Source organism: Paramormyrops kingsleyae, chromosome 2 (assembly GCF_048594095.1).
Source record: "Paramormyrops kingsleyae isolate MSU_618 chromosome 2, PKINGS_0.4, whole genome shotgun sequence".
NCBI lineage: Eukaryota > Metazoa > Chordata > Actinopteri > Osteoglossiformes > Mormyridae > Paramormyrops > Paramormyrops kingsleyae.
Genome location: NC_132798.1, coordinates 40,075,609 through 40,096,429, shown reverse-complemented (window position 1 = coordinate 40,096,429; position 20,821 = coordinate 40,075,609). Strand labels below are relative to the sequence as shown.

At 39.7% G+C, this 20,821-nt stretch overlaps 1 protein-coding gene across 3 annotated transcripts in view; it reads left to right on the top strand.

Moving 5' to 3' along the window:
* The window catches only part of LOC111857809 (transmembrane protein 132C), a 200,220-nt gene that overhangs the window by 153,936 nt on the left and 25,463 nt on the right, over positions 1-20,821 (top strand). For all 3 annotated transcript variants that reach the window (XM_023838982.2, XM_023838983.2, XM_072709118.1), the window contains 2 exons: positions 1,286-1,472; positions 19,819-19,962. In XM_023838982.2, coding sequence (XP_023694750.2) covers positions 1,286-1,472; positions 19,819-19,962 — 331 coding nt within the window. The remainder of the gene's footprint in view (positions 1-1,285; positions 1,473-19,818; positions 19,963-20,821) is intronic.

Below are 20,821 nucleotides of genomic sequence, written 5' to 3'. Positions count from 1 at the left end.
AGTGGCTGATTTATGGGGCGACAGGACCAGCGTTGTCGATGTAAAGCTGTTGTGCTGCTATTATCATTCTGTCCTGAGTGATTAACACTCCATTCATCCTTGTATTCCATTTTCCGCTGCCCTTTCTCATGCCCCCCCTCGATCCACGCTGCAAGTTTTAAGGCTGCGCCTGTCTATTTATTTATTTATTTGGGATGAAATTACTTTGAAAAAGGGTATGTCAAGAGCTGCGACATCCATCAAGCAACCAATAGAGGGGCTGTAATGGAACCTGTTCTAAGGTTGTAAACGATACTGCAGGGAATTCTCTGAAGGCCATCTAGGGCAAAGGTCATCGCCTTAGCGATCACAGCAGTCAAAGATCGGCAGTGAGCGGTTATATATCTTGGTGAAGTGCAGGCCTGGACAATAATGTGTGTCCAAGGCACAAGGTTTTATGGTGATCTGATACATTAAAATGGAGCTATAGTCCATAGCTTTTACTTTCTATTTCTACATATAAAAATATCAATTACACAGTTTACATTGCTAGAATTCTAACTCCATGCATTAAAACATTAGTACACCAACTACTGTAGGGAAAGTTTCAGGTCAATTTAAAACCCAAAAATGAATCCTAGTTAACAAATTTAGATTAGATTTACTTTATTTAAATGCTTCGCTCTTTCTGTACGTATGTTGTGCGACAGTAATAAAATCTGACAGTAACTAAACTTCCTGTCATAATTTATTGGTAAAAATGATGATTGGGAGTAAACCTTATGTGATTTCCTAATTATACTTTGCAAATGGTTGATTATGCATTGTATTTTAGTTGACGTGAAGGACATGCACAATCAAAATAGCAAAGACAGTTTAGTAGCTTTAAGCGAAAAAATGTTTTGTGAGAGTTTTCCACCCAGCTGTAATCTATATTGCTTATCAAGTAGAGGGCTGGGGGGGGGGGGGGTGAGACTGAAGCCTGTCTCAGGAAGGGCAGGAGGGGAGGCACATCCTTAATGTGATGTCAAGCATTACAGAGCACACAGTCACACATTATAGGCAATTCAGAGGCACCAGTTCACCTCACTGTGTGGACGTATGAGACCAACCACTGAGCCCCCAGTACTGAGTGCATTTTTAAATGTTCATTTTCATTTACGTTGACCTTTTACATCCTACTCTTTGTCTGTTATTATTTTTGTATGGTTTAGCCTCTAATCCTTGTTGTGTATGTATTCTGTGGTCAATAAGCAGCTCTTTGTCCTCTTCCTCTTCACCCAAACGCTTTTTCCTGTCTCTCCAGGGCGAAGCGTTCCGCCCACGAGGTCATGCGTGTAGAGTTTGAGATCGACAACTTCATCAATGTGCAGTCCACTCAGCCGGTGCGGTGGCAGATTGAGTACCCAGGATCCACTGCGGCAGAGGCAGAGGGACTGTCTACCCTGTACATCAGCCAGAGAGCTCTGCAGGGCATCGTGCCTCTGGCAGAGGTAAGCTATCACACCAGCATGTACGCACCACGGTGCCACCTCATATACTGTATACACACACATATATGTACAGTATGTGTTCATGTTATTTGCATGTTAATAGATAAAAATAACACTGACATCATTTGAAGGAACTAGTTAGTGGTTTAGTGGTACATATCATGAGTGCACATACCCCTTAGGCTTATTTCCCACATTACTGCAGTTTTTATGACAACAAAGCTTCTGCTGGTTTATGAGGAACCTGAGTAGTTTGTCATTGATATATAAGTGTGTAAAGCAAAGCAAGGCCAAGAGAGTGAAGGGCCTGTGACAGGGATATGCCTTCCAAATGCCATAAATGCTAATCAGTCTGTCATTGACTTCGTTTCTCTCCTTTGCTGTCCCTGATGCATTTTTCATTCACCCCTCGCTTGCCCTTTAGCCATTAACCCTGGTAAAGGTCAGCCTCTCTGGCCCTGCTGCTCGTGACAGGGATTGAGGTTTGTCACGCTACACACAGTAGGAATTGACACAACATGGCGCCTGATTTGAGTGAGCGTAGCAGGGAAGGTTATCAAGAACGGCGTCGGGTGCGTGCTTCTAAGTGAGCAAGGGCAGGTTATTGCTGCTACACATTGCCATCATACCTTTCACCTACTCTCATTTCTTAGCTGAATGCCTATCTTGGCCTTCAAATGGTGTCTGCTGAAACTCTGAAATTCTGAAGCTGAAAATCCACTGAAATGCATTCATTGCACCAGTAAGGCATATTTTCCATGTAAAATCACAACTGTTTGGACCAGTTGTGCCAGTCTCCATTATACTGCAGACCGCATTTCATTCAGATGCTTCCTTGCAGATCAACCCCTTGCATAAAAATCCACTAACTACGTCAATGCTAGCTACATTTCTTTTTCTGATCACTTAGCTACCTATATGAGCTATTTATACTAGATAATAGATAGTAATGGGTAAGTGGTCTGCTAAAGAATATTTGTTGCTTCTGTTTTTCATGCCTAGCATTTCCTTCTTTGGACCAATACATCAAAGTTCAAGTAAGCTAGCAACAGAGAACTGATGTTTATTCACACACATCGCTCACTAATTCCCTTATGCCCTCAGAATGTTGTTATAATGGTTTTGATGACTAGGCTCATGAATGTTCTGTCATTTAGATACCTTTTAATTGCAATAGTTTTTCTCTGACACACTTAGTTTGCAGATTTTTGTGACCTTTCCAATTTCTTGGCTTTAACCTTACAGTTTCTAGGTGTACTATATATCAGAATAATTGGTCCTGTAAAGGGGCTGATAACTCAAATGAAGCACGAAGCCTTTCCATTGACATCAACACAGAAGTAGGCATCCCGGGATTTTAGTCCTATACAGATATAAGAACCAGTTTTTAGTTCTGTCCCTGTTGTAACATGTATTAACAAAGAAACAAGGAATTCTGTGACTCTGTTTGTAGTCTGCTTGTAATGTCCACACCCAGTTATGTGAGATGGTAAGCATGTGCTGGAATGCCAATTATACAGAGCATCTTGAGTATATATTACAAAAAGTAATTATAATTATAATGAAGAGCCTGCACATATCTGCCATTTCTTTGATTTCAGTAGTTTTATTATATAGTGGTATATACTACTTTTATATAGAAAACACGGCTGCATGCTAGTGTCAGAATAATACACTATTACTACTTTTCAGAAAAATATTCACTTCCCAAATCATTATGCACAATTATACAAATTCTTAAGCCATTTTCAATATATGCTTGATTCATGATGATATATTTTCTGTCTCACTTGTATGTCTCCTTGGGCATAATCATCTGCTAAATAAATAAATGCAAATAAATGTAATTTGATTAAAGAATAGAACACCTAAAGGTGCAATAATAATCACTGTAATAACAGAATCTTTTGTATTTGATCTTCTTAGCCATGATTTTAAGACTTAATGCCTTTTTCATGCATACAGATCTCACAAGTTTGGTCTTATATAAAGTTACACAATGCATGAAAACTCTTTCAGATCCTGCTACCTCTATAGTATGATGTGATTTTCTCTGTCCTTCACTGTCCTCTCATAAGCTAGTTGAATGGTGTGCAAAATGGTTTTGAAAACTGAAGTGCAAAAAATCGGTTAAAATGAAAGTGGAGAAGGGAGTAAGTGCTGTGTGGAAGGAGAAAGTTTTAGGCTAAGAAATGCTAACATGATTAGGCAGGTCATGGGAAGGGTCCTGCTCCCATCACATGAATCCATTGATTTTGTTTGGTGGGGTGCGCTTGTCCTGGGGTCCTACCCTGTTCATGGAAGACAGCTAATGTGTGCCTGTTGTTGTGAAGTTTATGAGGGTGACATGCTGGGAAGGAGGTAACACAAAGTGTAAAAGCTATTCTCGGGATGGCTCCATGGGTAAGAGTGACTAAGAATAACAAAGAACTAAAAGACTGCTTCTCATTTTTAGAGAGTGCCTCACTCATGACTTTTCACTTTTCCAGTGAATTATATGCAAAATAAGGTGAAAATGAGAAGGACCATTTCATTATTAAGAAATATTGGAGAATTATGCCATTTTATATACAGGTGAACAAAGGAATCAAAAATAAAATACAACTTCTTAGTCTTTTGGGCTTCTGTCTGAGTCAGTGTTATACCAGGATCATTCTTCCATTCGGTATTTCACTAATTCATGATTTTCTCCTCCCACTCCTGGAAGAGCCTTGGGGGACTGATGCTTGGTAACTGGGAAAGGAATGAATAGGGGATTACCGCAGCCAGTACTGGTGTTCCTCAAACCTCTGCTGACCTTGATATACTGATCCGCATTAATGGAATGAGTGGAAACACAGCAAAACATCCCTCACAGAAACTTTTACTGCAAAAGCTTGTCTCGCCGTGGCATGAAGAATAGCACACACATTAGATGTGTGCCTGTCAGCCAGCTGTATGCGATGTCAGCTTCATCATGCAGTTTAGCAAACCTGGAGATGAGTGATATTTGTTCAGTCCTGTAGATGGCAGCTAACAGTAGTAAACAGTGAGAGGTACTCAGCTGTCTAACCCCAGCATGTGAAGCTATTATCCAGCTGCAGACCTTTCTGCTACACCCTGCTAATGTGACAGATTAATTAGGGAAAGTGTGTGCTGGTTTGCACTGCTCTTCAGCTGGAATGGGTGCCTTTATGGGGAAGACTATAGAAATTAGCTGTTACAGAGTGAGTGAATGTATCGGTATATGATGATATATATTACATTTTGTGCAGGTTGTACTCCTGATAAAATTTACCTAATAATAATAATAATAATAATAATAGTAGTAGTAGTCATAGTAGTAGTGGTAAAAGCATGCTTGAATGGCAGATGTGAGTTGCGAGTACACCTATAGAGGTCTGTAATGTAGAGCCTTTGTGAGAGAGCAGCAGATGAAAGGCACCCAGGTAATGGCTTAGTGGTGTGTTAACATCCTTCTCAGGCTAGGCCTTCTAATGGCAATCATCTTCTCATAGGAGCCAAGACGGCAGCTGGAGCCCGGTGCAGAGTCATGCTATCTGCCTTCCTAATCATGCTGCTTATATGACAGCATATTGGCTCCTACTCCCTTCTTGTAAGGGCCGGTGTCGAAAATTACAAATGGGGCTATAACAGGATTTATCAAATAATATTACGCTTGACCTGGTGTATTTAGCACATGTAAAATAACATCATGCAATAAAGAATAGTCTTTCTCCTGGGAAATGAGGTAGTGCTAGGAGTATTGTCTGTATTAGCGTCTCGTAGTGGCAGATTCAAGATATTAAAAGGAGATGAAACCAGGGGTAGAGATGTGAGCTTGGGGGCAGGTTGCATGAAATTAAGCAGGCCACAGTTTATAAGGCAAAGGTCATGCATAAATGCATGCATTTAAATAAAAAGTTGCAAATCAAAAAGACAAGTATGTGTACAACCATTGTGGTGATCTGATTAGGTAGCATTCATGACACTGTCAATGAAATCAGTCAATTCCCCTTTGGAGTTGTATGTATACATCAAATTGATTTACGCAGGAAATGACGTGAATAACAAAAAGCAAACCAGTGATATTAAATCGCAGTTAGATTGCTTTATTAGCTGTTGCCTGCAAGTCCACAGATATCTCTATTTTACTGTAGTTTCAACTATTTACTACATATACTGATTAAGCAAAACAATCTATCACCCCATGGTCATTCTCCTTACAAAAAATAGATGGTTTATTTTTCTAAAAAATAATAAATTTACATCAATCAATCAATCAATCAATTAATCAATCTAACTAAACTTATATAATACCATAATAATAACAATAATAATAATAATATAATAATTCTCAACCACTCTCCTTATTGTACAATGGTCATTTCCTGCTTCTCTGTGTTGAGTGCTCTGTCCAGCCCACTAATTCACCTTGCTAATACTCTACCAGTCAAAAGTTTCTGCCCACCACAGGTTTTTATCACTTTTCCAATTATTTCATATACTGCAGATTTTTTATTCTCTTTAAGCTAAGGAAAGTTAAGTGAACAACCATAAATGAAAATACCGTGGTACCTCAGTTCTCGAACTCATTATAACTCAAAGTTCTAAAAAGTCGAACCAACCAGTTCGAAAAAAAAATGACCTAGAACTCGATCTGAATCTCAGAAGTCAAACCGTGAGCGCAGACCTAAGATAACTTGTAAGCGCGGGGAAATAAGTCATGCGGCACGTCTCTCAGCGGAAACAAAGGGTAACGCTTCAGTCTCAGCCTCGCATTCGCTGTGATATCGTTTACACTAGCTAAATACATATATTTAGACAGTAAAAAGACAATGATAGACAGTAACAGTAATTATTATTATATAATAAAATATATTTTAAAATAAAGATTTCTTATTAATTATTTTAATATTAATAATAAACCATTAATACATTTAATTATAATAATATCGTCGTGCCCAGCAGGGACGGAATGGAATGGAAACAAAGGCGCAGACGTCAGGGTATCGGGGAATACGGGGTTTAATTACAGGTAAGACAGGCAAAACGCAGACGGACAATACAATGACCGGACTGGGGAAACAAACTGAAACGTGGACTAAATACAAGGACTAATGACAACAACCAGAAACAGCTGATCACACGGGGATTCCACACAGGGTTAACGAGGGGGCGTGGCATACGGAAGGAGCGGACGATCAGGGCAGGACACATTGTTTGGATACATTTATTTTCTTACTTTAAAAATTACTGTTTTGGTAAATGTGCTTAGATGTGTTTAGTACAGTATATGCTCTTCTTGTTTTATCAGGTTTATTTTGTGTTTAAATGCTAAAAAAAAACATATTTCGGTGTAATTTTTTTGTGGCCGGTAACCAATTCATTGGTTTTTCATTATTTCTTATGGGGAAAATTCGATCAGAACTCAAACTTTTTAGGATTCGATCCGGAGTTCTGAACGGATTAAGTTCGAGTTCTGAGGTACCACTGTATAAGTCAAATAAAACAAGTTTCTTTTATAACTTGGAAAGAGTATGTATAACAGTGATGTTTCACACCCTCTTAACTTGTTGTGTGGTGATGGCGTAGGCAAATTCTAGGCTGTCCTTTGACTTTAAATGTACTAGTTACCTGTTTCATCCAATGAAAGAGAGAAGTATTTAATGTCCCTTGTACAAAGAATGCCTCAATTTTTTTCTGCTAGAGAAGGTTACTTTGATGAATCAAAGACATTTTCTTGCTAATTTTCTTGGTAATGTACGCAAATGGTGAACATACTGTAAACTTATTTAGCAACGAATATTAAGTATATTCTTAGTAAATGTTAAGTGAGTAGCATGCAAATGTAATAAATCTCAGTGTGTGCAAAAGCTTTTGACTTGTAGTGTATATTGCCATTCATTTTCTGTAACTGCTTGTCCCATTCAGGGTTGCAGGGGTTCCAGAGGCTATGGGTGCAAGGCAGGAACAGCCTAGGATGGGGCGCCAACCCACTGCAGGACGTACACACACACCATTCACTCCCACATGCACACCTATGGGCAATTTGGGAACTCCAGTTAGCCTTAGCATGCCTTTGGACTGTGGGGAAAAACCAAAGCACCTGGCAGAAACCCCACAATGACACGGGGGAAACATGCAAACTCCACACACATGGAGCCACGGCAAAGACTCCAACCCGGGTCCCAGAGGTGTGAGGCAACAGTGCTAACCACTGTGCCACCGGTGTATTTTGCCTTAGTAATCTCTCAATAAAATGCTTAATGACCCAGTATGAGTAAAATGTGAAAGCAGACCCAAGCGCAGCTGCTTCACTGTGTGGTATAACCTCAGGGTTCCTGCGTCTTGTGAGAATAACCATAATATTATCCCAACACAGCACAGGTTCATACAGATGATCTTGGAGGGAGGAAGATCATCTTTCAGAGGGGCACCCCCCAGCCCCCCTCCCATTGCAGCCCTATGGCTTTGCCACCGCATCAGTGTTCCTGATTTTAGCCGTGCTCTTCGATAATATACAGGCTATTATGCCACACTATTATGTGCTATTTGTCTTGCGCTGTTGAGTTTCATGTTTTTTTCTAAACGCAGAGTAGGAGAGTGAGGGCTGTTTTTCCCTTTTGGTAACTTTGGTCTTATCCCCTGGTAATTTAATGCAATAGTGATGTGCCTTTACCCGCAAAGTACGCCTATTACTCCACTGTGGGCCTATTATATGGCTCCAGCCTCCAAAAACACATACAGCGCCATCAAACTCCAGTGCCCTTTCCTTTCCTGCCCCAGAAGAGCACTGAGTATGTCTCACCCTTGCTTTTGCTTTTCCTTACAATATTATGATGTGCACACTGGCTGTTGAACTCAGCTGTCCCTGTAGATACAGTAACAATATGGAGAAACAACATGTAATTAATCCTTAATTGTAATTCCTGTCTGCGTTTGTGTCACTGGGACTTCCTTCCTGAGGGGAGGATTCCTATGGTTTTCATTTTCACTGCAGTCCATTGTGTGTGGAAAGTCAGGCTGTCTTACGGAAAGCATCATTTAATTTTTATACTGTCTTAACAAGGAGTTTATTTCATCTGCTTTGGAAATCTTAATTAGAGCCTGATTAACCATTTTTTCAGATGTGCTGCTCAAAGTAGAGGATATTTTACGAGAGAAACCTGTTAATATGTTATGCTATGGGCTCGCTTGTGCCAGTTGGTTGATTTCTAACTTCATATAACTCATCACCTCTGTGCACTTTGACAAACACCTGCTCTTTTACCACCGTAAACTAGAAGGCCATTCGATGCCTGTTTGATGGAAATGCATCTGATGGTGTAAACGACTCCCTTTCGCTGCGGAGGAGAGAGGCATTTAAAGCGTGCATGACCAAGGACACCAGCAGCACGACGCGCTCATCCTGACCTCCACGGAGCCCCATTGATCTTCATTTTCTTCTGTGCTTTCATTAAGGACAAGCCAGCACAGTGCTTCAGTTCATGGCCAAGTCATCCTGGCTGCCTCGTCATCTTAGCAACTTGTTAGCAATCAAATCTTGGGCAAGATTAGCATAATGGATTAAAATTAAAGGGGCACATGATGGTTTTTAACCTGAATCGCACCGGCGGAATTGATGAGAATAAAATATGAAGTCTGTGTGAGTTGAGCTATTCGGATTAATTTAGCACCCCTGCTAGTCACAATGTTTTGACCCAGAAAGCTTCAAAAGCGCAGTTTGAACATACCGTCTCTCTGTTTTTGTGCCTTATGTATCAAGCCACTATGGAAGCTGAATTACCGCCACTCTTTTGAGTTGTGTGCTTCACACAGGGAGCAACAAAGGTTATAAGAGAAAAATGAGCCCAGCCTACAGGTAGCTAGACCCCTACCTCCACGTCTGTATCATCGTCACAGGTCTAAATAAACCGGCAGCCTTGGAGCCTTGACACCCCGGCAGACAGCAGCGGCACGGAGACGGGCTGTGCATGCTGCAGCTCACTTGTTCCTCGCGCACTGAGGAAAGTCAGGGAAGAAAGCAATTTCGTGAGAAATTAGGCAAGTAGCTTAAGCTGAATTGACAGAGGTGGGAAAGGAAAGCCCAGAGGAATTCCTGCGCTTCCCTCTAATAAGTTCACAGGGCAGCGACAGCAGTGCACAGTCTAATGCAATTAGAGCCGTGGAAATTTAAAGAATGACTCTCATGTGGGTGTTCAGATGGACCATTAACTTTCATATCTGTAGAACGTCTTCATAACTTTCTCTGCTCTGTGCTCTTCCTTTGTGGGGAAAAAGGTAGTCCGCTTCATTTATCATACCTTACATAGTGAACTGCCGTGTTGTATTTAATAATCCTGCATGATGAATTACTTGTTTCCCACAGGTTTGATATTAATAGCCACCATACTTGCATCCACATGCGGTTTGTGTAATCAAAGTTTTTTTAAAAGATTGCAGTGTTTTGCATACCACAGGTAATGGCCCTTCTGTTCAGAGCATTTAAAAACATATATATCAGACTGCATCCTAAGCAGATTATTATGCTTTACAATCAACTCTATAGTGGAAGAACCACTTACCTTGGTTTTTGTGGCTTTTTTTTCTTAAATTTTTGTTATTTACATATTTTGAGAATATATAGATACCATTTTTTTAAATTTAACTCTTAGTTAAGTTTTACCCTTTCAAAAAAAACTTTTAAGTACTTTTTAACTCGCATTTATTCATGAGTAATGTGGGATGTAATCACAGTACATATTCATAGATATTTATAAATACAACTACTTTAATGTGGTTAAGTCGGTTTACTCGGTGGTAAACCTGTCATCTACAGTGACTTCAAGTAAAGCTTTTATATTTATTTTTTAAGTTACTCACTCATTTCACTAATAGGTTATTGAATGAAAAAGAAATTCAATTAGCCAGTCGTGGTGTTAACCTCAACGTTTTATCTTGTCAATCCCCTGATAATCAAAGGTTGGAAGTAGTTCAGTGGGAACATAATTGACACAGCTGTTAGCAAGTTCACAAATAGCTTAACGGGACAATCAATGAGTCTTATCCTAAGTCAAATGATAGGGTCTTTGATCGCAGGTGCCTGACTAAAACATACTGGCTACCTCAGTTTATCCTGACATGTCTCTGTCTCCGCTGCTTCTGCATCTTCACATTTATATGCTGTGGAGCTGAAGAAACAGCATGACTGTGAGGGTTAGTCAGCTCAGACAGAGCACAGGAGACCCTGGCAAAGGCAAACAGATGGCCAGGGCTCTGTCCCACCATTTCATATTCAGAAGCTTAGTATTCACACTCATCTTTGGCACACAACGCCACACTTGCTAAACTGAATATAGGTATGATTAAGCACAAGCTTCACCCCAAGTTTTTTTTTTTAATAGTCACTGTTTCGCTTTCTAAATTCCATCACCTCCTGATTTCTTCACTCTGACTTTTATGATAGCATAACTTTGTCGCTGTGTCATATGCTGAGCACTCTGAGGCAGCCATGTTAGCAACAGTGCTGTCTGAAAAAGGGGTAATGGGAAATCATTCTGGAATCTTCTTCCTCCCAGGCGGGGCTGGGCAGGCCCGGGGACAGTGTCTGGCGTTGTGGGCGGACACTGCAGTGACATTTCCTCACGCGCCCCCTGGAGGCTCCCCGTGACACGTTGGCGTTTTGATTTAAAATCCCTGTGATGCCCAGGCCTCATTAGCGTGCCACGATGCTGCTTCCGTCCCCGTGCCCAGCAGGGCTCCATTTGTGGGAGAATGGATGGTTCAATTATGAGACGACTAATAGATGAAGTGTAATTAACATTGTCATGCAGCTAATTTTCATTTATTTCTCTGCCATCGCTCTTTAGCAGTGCATTATCTTTTTCAGCCACCCAGCCTTGATTCTTTTTCCGCTTTTCTTCAGACCTTGTCCATCTCCCAATGTTCTGAGCTCCCTGAGCCTCGCATGCGCAGCCCTCTGCCGTGCGAAACACCCTGTGGGTCTGTGTGCTGAGTGCAGACATGGGGCTGGTAAGTGTATGACCATCTCAGGCATCTGTGATGTGAGCTCTGGCAGCTTGTCCGTGCCCTCCATGGTGACTAGATTCTGCCTGCAAACAAACGAGCCACGTTGGCTCGTGACTGTGCTACTGAGCCTGTGCTTTGTCAACAAGCTTGACTATTTAGGGCTAAGCAGCAGCTTAACCTGCATGCAGGAGCAAATATTCAGCGCATTAAGGCAGTCAAAGCTAAATGTGTGTCTGCTCAGCCCTGCCGATTGAGCTGGGGCACTGTGGTAGGGGGCCGCTGCGTGTTTAATGGCTTCTCTGTGAATCTCTGCTAAGTGCCTCTTCCGAGTTTAGCCCTCACAGCTGAAGGCAACTGAAGAGGCAGAAAATAGAGGAATTTTTAAGTGGAAAAAGGAGAAAATGAAATCGGTCCGCTTCACAGGCAAAAGGTCGCCCAGAATAAACCACCCGTTAAATTATATTATCTGGAAAGCAAAGATGATGGAAGGATTTCAGACGTCAGTGTCCGAACTGTAATGACAAAGTAACTAAGAATTAAACATTGATGCAGTTCATCTTCATCTAATGAATGCTTAGATATGTGTTTTAGCTTCTATAATCTAGCATGTACCGATGTCAGAGAGTAACGTCGTCAACATGAGCAAATTGTATGAAATGAGATCTACATGAGTATGGGATGACAAACATCTAAAAACATGGGTTAAATAATGAATGTATATTCAAATCACCAGACATTTCTCCCATAAAAAAGCATAGCAGAAGTGTTGCTGAATTATTCAGGCATGTCCATGTTCCCCACTGGCTAAGCTAAATTATAATTGTAATCCTACGGTCTTCCCCTTCCAAGATGTTTAGTCATTTCAAACTATCTTATTAGATAGTTTTTAATATGATTGTTTTGTTAACCACAAGGACTGTGGTTCTGAAATACTGCATTTTGCACAAGTTGCTCATTAAAACACCTACAAACGGTAACAACAATAATGATAATATGGCTACACTATTTTCTCAGAATTAATCCGTATGCATCTGCAGAGCAGCTAAGAAGTCTCATGGTTATGCACATTTCACTTTAATGTTAATGAACAGTGAATTTCATATTGTATAATGATTTGGTACATGAATGCTTTATAATCACATTAATACCCTACAAGATGAGCATATTGCTTGTAAGATTTGATAGGGCGTGTGCCTGTATCTGTGTGAATGCATGCGTGTGAGTCCTGGCTGCATTTGAATACAAGTAATTAGATTCTGTGAACAATTACGATTCTTCATCTGAAAAATAAACATCCTCTGCAGTGCTCCAAGCATTGTTTTACGCAGTATTTACATCAAAGAACAATGTGTTTTACTGTTTTAGCAATGAAAGAAAATGCTCCTTTGATTATAAAACACCAAAATGTAACTGGAGGTAGGAACACGTAGCTGACATCTTTTCCTGCATGCCCTGTAGGGCATCTTCAGTGGGAAATTGATTGATAAGCAGAAACTAAGATGCTGCTTAATGCAGCTTAATGAAGCTCTGTGCTTATACATATGCAATATGTTTAATTATATAGGGACACTATACATATGCATTATACATTTACTTATAGATTATACAGAGGATATATTTAAACATTTAGATAAATTCTGTTCTTTATTCATAGTGACTTAGTTTTCTTTATAGTTTTACCTGCCGCTGCATGTAGCAGTAGTGGTATTATTATTATTATTACTACTGTTAATAATAATAATAATAATAATCATACCAGTGTGTTTTCATTTTTGTACAGGCAAATATATTTAGACTGCTAGTTTTAATGGACACACTCAGCATGCCGGGTGTGCTCTACAGGAATGAACTGTGTCTTCAGTTATCTTAGAAAGGCTTCTGTTCTGGCTGGAGCGACTTGTTGCTGAAACCTTTGGCTCATTGATTGTCAGCCATACCTCTGATTATCTCCGTTTGCCACCAATCAGACATGCTCCTGACCAGATGTTCACGGTATATTAATGGGGATGATGTGGCTACTCAAGGAATCACTGCCAGGAATCTCACAGTCCACACCAGTCACATCTGACATAGCCAGTGGTTATCGCTACGCTATGTGTCTTGTGTCTGCACACATTCCTATCCTCAGAGCTTTCTGTTACAGGATAGGTTTGGCTCATAGACTGCATCTCGGAGCTGCCTGGCCCTCGCAGGGATTCAGGCTTCTTGCAGTTGGAATTGATCCTAAACGGCAGTATCCTAGAGAAAAAGCCAAGACCAAATTCATCGGCTGCTTTGAAAAAAGAGAGAACCGCAGCTGCACACAGTAGCTGTTTGGCTGCCAGCGTAGAGAGCACTCATGTACTGTCACTTCTAATGAGAGTTTGATTTATGTCACTGTGTCGCTAGAATGTCCATCTTTTCAGCCAAACTCATGGTGGATTAGCATCTCATGTTCCTTTAAGCTCTGTAGTCAGCAGCCTCATCCTCAGTAGCATCTGAGGTGTAAGGAGGTGCAGATGTTGTATAGTTTTGCTCACTTTTCTACTTTAATCACTATGGCCATCTTTGACCTGCACATCCAGTTTGCATCATTGCATCAACATCCAGCATGTTTTTTTTTTTTGATTACTTTAACACTGCCACTTTGGAATACCTGTTCCCATGTGTAACTTCCTTCTGTGAATGGAACTGAGGTGGCTAAATGACATGTTTCACCTTCAGGAATCCCAAGTGATAAATTAATCATTGCGGATCTAATCTAAACCAAGATGGTAGGTGCTTGCTCACAGTGACAGGATTCGAGTGTAGCCTTAATGACTGTTCCTTAAAGCCTCATAGGCCGCAGAGCCCAGCTTTCAAATACACATCCTTTGTTGTTGACAGCAGCATTTGGAAAAACTGACCCAAATGAAAACACTTGTTTAATACCGTAATACCGAAGTACTATCATGCAATGGCTCACAGGTGACTGTATGATTATTTCAACATAAACACTATGGTTGTTAGCTGTTGATAGCTACCAGTGATACAAAAGAACTTTGGTAAAGTCTATTGGTCATTCTGACTTTCAGCACCATAAGCACAGAACCTCTTCTAATGCCAATGTGCATAGCCATGGACATTCCTATGAATCACAAGCTCAATAGCTACAAACTTTAGATGCTGATTATAGATTTAACATATATATATATATATATATATATATATATATATATATATATATACATACATATATATATATATGTAGATACATATATATATTCTTCCAGTCATCCAGAATTACCAATCACTTACAGTACACCTCTTACGTTGAAGTAGTTACTTTCAAAGGGAACAGATTTACTCTCTTCAAAAAGTAGTGATAAGCATAAATCTACTTTAAGGTAAAGATATTTAAAAGTTATATTAGCAAAATAAATAACAAAAAACCCAGAAATATTACTTATAAAGATACATCTCAAATGCATGTGCTTGAATCAAATTGTCATGAACAAGGTCCACAGAGACGGGATACAATTGCAGAAATCCCTTTACTTGAGGTAGGATTTCCACAAAGAACAATTTGAGGTCAACCATGGGGCAAATAGGCTGCTACAGGAGAGACAGACTCAGAAACATACAGGCCAGGTATGGTATGATTTGAAGGCAGGGAAGAATGAGACCCAGTGATGCAGGGCAACTCCAACTGCAGCAGACTGTCTGTGACAATTCATTACATACATTTATTAAGAATTCATCATATGAGCAATAATTCATATGCAATTCTATACTCATCTCCATACAAACAAAAAACAATTGCTTAATTTATGAACCAGGGGACTCATTTTTGTATTAAAAAAATGCTTGTACTTTATTCTTTGCCGGGGAGGCAATACAGTACTTGTACAAAAACTTGACATTCGTAAAAAAAAAAAAAAAAGTTGCACATGGGCATGCTTAAGAGATTGCCCCGTTCCCACCCAATAATAAATTTTTGAAGTGGGTGGGGGGGGGGGCATGCTGTGAGTCAAAGGTCTCAGCTCTTCAACTTATCCAGTCATGCTTGATGAGGCATTTGGCGTGATTGAATATACTAAACATTTTGATATACTATTGACATACATACATATTTGTCACATATTTAACATACGTCCAATGTTACAGTGTGTCTGATATGGAATTGCCAATCACCCAGCAATGGCTTTCTCTACAGTTTGTTGCAAGTTTAAATTTACTGAGTCCCAGTATACTGTAATGTTACAGTACATATTACATGATGACACATTCATAAATTTTTACCTGATGAAGGCATTTTTTGTTACAGTAAGAAAAATTAGCCTATCAGAGATGTGGGAAAATTTTGAAAATTGTTGACAATTCCATCCAACATAGATTTAGTATAGATTATCTAAAATTTACATCTACTTACATTGTTTGCTATTTGAAAGATTGCTGTGAGAAATCTTTGCTTTTTCCGGGTTGCCTTTTTCTGTATTCCATACCGCTTTGGTCCGTGTGACCAAAACTGCATCCGGCACAATTTAAGGCAGCTCAGTTCTCAACTTGTTCATGATCTAAAACCCGCAGTGGAGGAATACAAACAGAATGCATGAAGTCACAAATCTGGCATGTATGGACATTTTTGAATGAAATGTTTTTGAAAGTGACATCGGTGCTTGAGTTGTTTATCCTTCGTTAAATCGGTAGATCATCGTGGAAGTCAAAAATTTTAAAGCCATATGCAGGATAATAGGAGTGTGTGCATTTTTTTCTCTGCCTACCTACAAACGAGATAAAGGGAGACAGTGGGAGCGTGTGTGTACAGGCGCGGAAATGCGCGTGCGTGAGGGGACTCCTACCTGCATCAAACACATGATACAAATATTTCGTAATGGTCAAGAGTTTTATAAGTTCAAACATCACGCTATTTAATTATCAAAGTCTCATTATTTTTTCCCCCTCAAAAAAAAAAGGGAGGAAAGGTGGGGTTAGGGTCTCCATAAACATCTTGTATTATCTTGTTTTTAATTTGCATCCATAAAACAAGTTACTTAACACACTTTTTGATGTTCTCAGTGCGGTATTCATTTAGGTATATACTTAATATTAATGTGGTCAAACTTTGCTGGGTACAGTCTAGATAAGAGTAGTTTTACATTTATTTTTTCAAGTCTCTATTAAATTATCAGTTACAGTTTGGCTTAAAAATCTGGACACAACTACTGAAAATAATTTGTTTTTCAACAAGATACTGACCCTAAGTACACCTCGAGGTTATGTAAGTACTGTGATGTAATCTTGTGAACACAGAAAGAGCTGGAGTGCTGCAACAGATGACCTGGCCCCCACAACCCCCCGACCTAAAGCATACAGTGGTGCTTCGGGGTGTTTTGGATCAAAGAGTAAGCGCAAGGTGGCCAACTTGTTCCCAGAAATCGTGGAAACTTCTTCAGGATTGTTGGAGGAACCTTCCAGGTGGCTACGTCTGGAAGCTACTTGAAAGAAGAGACTGCACTCTTATAATCAAAGCCAAGGGGGCCTGTTTTGAAGAATCTAAAATTTGAGAAAAATTTGAGATGTTGATCACTTCCCTTTGTATTTGTAATATTTGATATGTATTATTTTATTGCCTTCAGGCCTTTTACTATAAGATGAATTTCATACTGTAGCTAGAATAGAGGCAAAAGTAGGTGTGTCCAGACTTTTGACTGGCACTGTATGTATTCAGACAGATCTACGTACAGACATTCAAATAATGAATCTGTTCTAATTGATATCACTTTACATGTGAGCATCCTCATCCAGAAAGAGGTGATTCATTGTGGTGAAAGGAAACATTGCTAGTGGTTGGCCAGCTTCCTCAGAACAGCTGATGCTGTGTATATCATAGCCTACATAGTGATATTACATAAAATCCCATGTCCCAAAAGACACACTTCTGCATTTGAAGACTCCAGGCTGCATTTCCGCTGACAGGCCACTTAATAATTCCATGGGACAAGCTCAAATAGATCTTTGTGCAAGTGAAAGATGTTAACCAAATCTTTATAAAAGGATTACAAGGTCATGGATGTTCATTTTCATTATTCAATAATGTGTCTATGAAATTTGCTTCTTATTTCCGTTTCTAGGTGAGAAGTTTGTGCATCCTTTATGTACTGTACACCTGTTGGTGTGACATATTTTCCTGAACTGCATTCATCTATGGCTTCATTTTTTTTGTCACTAACACAAATCTGGGGTATCAGTTTTGTCTATCTGAAAAATATCAGCTTGAATTGGTCTCATGCTTTATTCTCTTGCTTTTTTCCATGCCCTTTGATGTTTTTATTTTGATTGTTTCGCTTGTTGATTCTATAGGTTTTCATTGTCTAAAAATTTTGTCTTCATTTATATAGTTTCAAGCTAATCATTCCTTTTTCCATACCTACTGTGTGGGGCACATGGAGCTTATACCAGCATTCTTCATCCGGTGTGCCAAGTGCACTTGTCACATAATCAAATACAGCCAAGAATTAAACCGCCCTACAATTGACACCCGTTTATGTACATATGTTTCACAATTTGCAAACTGCCGTGTAGATTGTGGATAAATTTTTGAAAAGGAAAATTTTGGAAAGTATACTTGATCCTGAACCAACAGGTAATATTATACATGATATTGCTAAGAGCCAGCTAGTAGTATATGTTAATAAATGGTGCGCCTTGGGATAATTACCTACTGTGGCAGAAAAAAGGTTGGGAAACACTGGATTATTTATTCTTTATAACATTTGTAATAAATGAATTCCAGGGGATAATTTTTGTTGCAATATTTTTAGAGACAAATGATTTGAGACAGATTTGTATGATTACAAAAAGAAGTAAAACATGTCACATTAAAAATGTTTATACATGAAAATTTTCATTATATCATAATGCAAATTCTCATTTGTTTCATTCAATCGCATTTCAGAGTTGATAAGAAATAATTCCCACTTTAAGTGTGTAGCATGGGATTTTAAATAGACATTAAGCCGAGTGTCTTTCTTGTATCATAATTGACATCTAAAGCTTGTTATTGCCCTGGGTCACTCTATACTTTTTGAACATTGACTCCAGGAATGTGCTTTTTTTCTTATTACTAGTTTCTTTTTCTTCTTAACTACAATTTTGAAATTTGCTTTTTGACTAAGACAATCCTCACCATACTAAAAAGCTGCCATGGTCTCATCTGCTCTGCCACCAACCTTGGGAACTGAGAAGATTGTTTCTTGTTTCGCCCAGTTCCCAAACTAGTGGCTGTGTTGATTCTCCCCGCTCTTTAGAGCAGTGTCTGAGCTTCAAGGCCATTAGTTGAGGGCTGTACTTTTAACGTCCCGCTAGTGGTGCCCAACAGAGCACCGGATGGATTCTGATCCTGAAAGTCATAGATGTTCAAATAATGTTACGGACGTGAGACACAGACACTTTCTATCCTAACCTGCTGGTACCAGAAACCAGTTCATCCGTTTATTGGTCCAGATCATTTAACTGAAGAAGAAATTTAGAGGGATTTCCTTTGGGTAGAACAGGTTCTCTCTTGCCCATTCGGCTTTGTCCTGCTGCCTACTGTTCCCCTCTTGCAAGAAGAGCTCAGGGTCCCTCAGAGTTCCAGCACCAGCGAGGATCACACTAGGATAAGGCGGCACTCTCTGTGATTTTGGTGCCAAGCGGGAGCAGAGGGTTGTGTCTCAGAAGTGTGAGGTCTCGTTTCAGCAGCCCGCTCATTAAAGAAAGGTCAGGATGAATTAGAGCAAAGAGACCCCCCCCCTGCTTCAACCCACCCACCAGACATCTCCGCACCCCCTCCCCTCTTGGCTCACTCATCTTACAACCTCCGTCTTTCCCAAAGCCTCATTATCGCCATGAAGTTAAGGGTCAAGCGTGATGGCCCCCATTCACAGACCATTTATGAGGCATTTCATGAAGTTAAAATGTCAATTTAGTCTGGCTTTTTACCCACATTCTTCGAGGATATTGTGATATTTTTGTGATTAACTTTTTGACTCGGAGGGCATTAACATGTAGTGTAGTGTGCTAAGATGGAGCTGCATTCTATTTCCATGTTTTGGACTTGCAATTACAGTATGTTAGATATGTGGAATATATTACATTTTGTTCATTCTTTTCTGAAAATCTCTGGGATAAAGGATGAAGATCTGTTAAGGATGAAGAGGGGGAGCTTAAATATTAATGGGGCTACTGGTTACGTTTGTCGTTTTTTTAAAAATTAAAAATCCATGCGTATTACAAAGAAAAAAAATATGTTAAATAATACTGTCAATATGTTTTAATATGTTGTCCTTTTCTTATATGGTTTATGTACTGTAGGTATACAGTGATGTGTAGCTGTTCTCCTTGCTCTCATCTTCAGGACACAGAGATCCTGAACACGGCCATTTTGACGGGCAGACGGGTGGCAGTGCCAGTGAGGGTGGTCACAGTGGAGGAGGACGGCACTGTGCGTGAGCTGGACGAGCCCATCGGCTGCAGCTCCACCAATGAGGACGTAATTAAGGTACGTGAGCAGAGCCCTGTTGGGCATACACAGCATGTCAGTCACCCGCGTGGACAGTTCATATGTCTTCTGTGGACGCTCACTGGAACACTGTAGTTACAGAAGAATGAGGTTCATACAATTTAAACTACTGAGAAGACCTGGTAAATATATGTAATTATGCGGCTACCTCAATAAGGGGTTAACTGCTTCAAGTAATCATAATTACAAATAATCAAAAGAAATAGTCTTTTGCCATTTGATTTTTTTAGACTGCTGTGAAAAATGCTGTAATGCATGTATTTCACAGTTTTAGTGTTACACTACAGCAAGTAGTTTTCAGAAACAAAATGGTATTCAGCTTTACTTAAACAATAAACAGGCCCGTGTTACATATTACTGAAGCAGTTTTTTATGTTAGGGTTCTAAGTTCATTTTTGTCATGTGTACATGATAAAATGTAATTCTTACTTGGAGGTTTCACAGCTGACCATAGCTTGAAATAAGTACTATAAGTCTATAAATACGAGACAAATTTGTGTTTGCTGGTCTTCAGCACCCTCTGCCATGCCTTGCGGCCCTTTGTCAAGCAGCTACTAGTCATGGTATGAAAAATAATGACATCATCTTACTGATACGTGGAACAAATATAGACCAGAAAGCTTTTTAAGAAAATGTCAAATGCCACTCTGAGGCACGTACACATGTGAGGTGTAAACATCAGTATGGTGTGTATTGGCATAGAATGGAGCAGTCCATCCAGCTCACAATCTACTACACAAAGTTGCTGTAATAGGCTGCTCGTTTGATTTCTTACATGCAATACAGGCTAAATGAAAAAGCAAGTGGCAAGTAAAAGTAGATTCAATTTACACCAGAC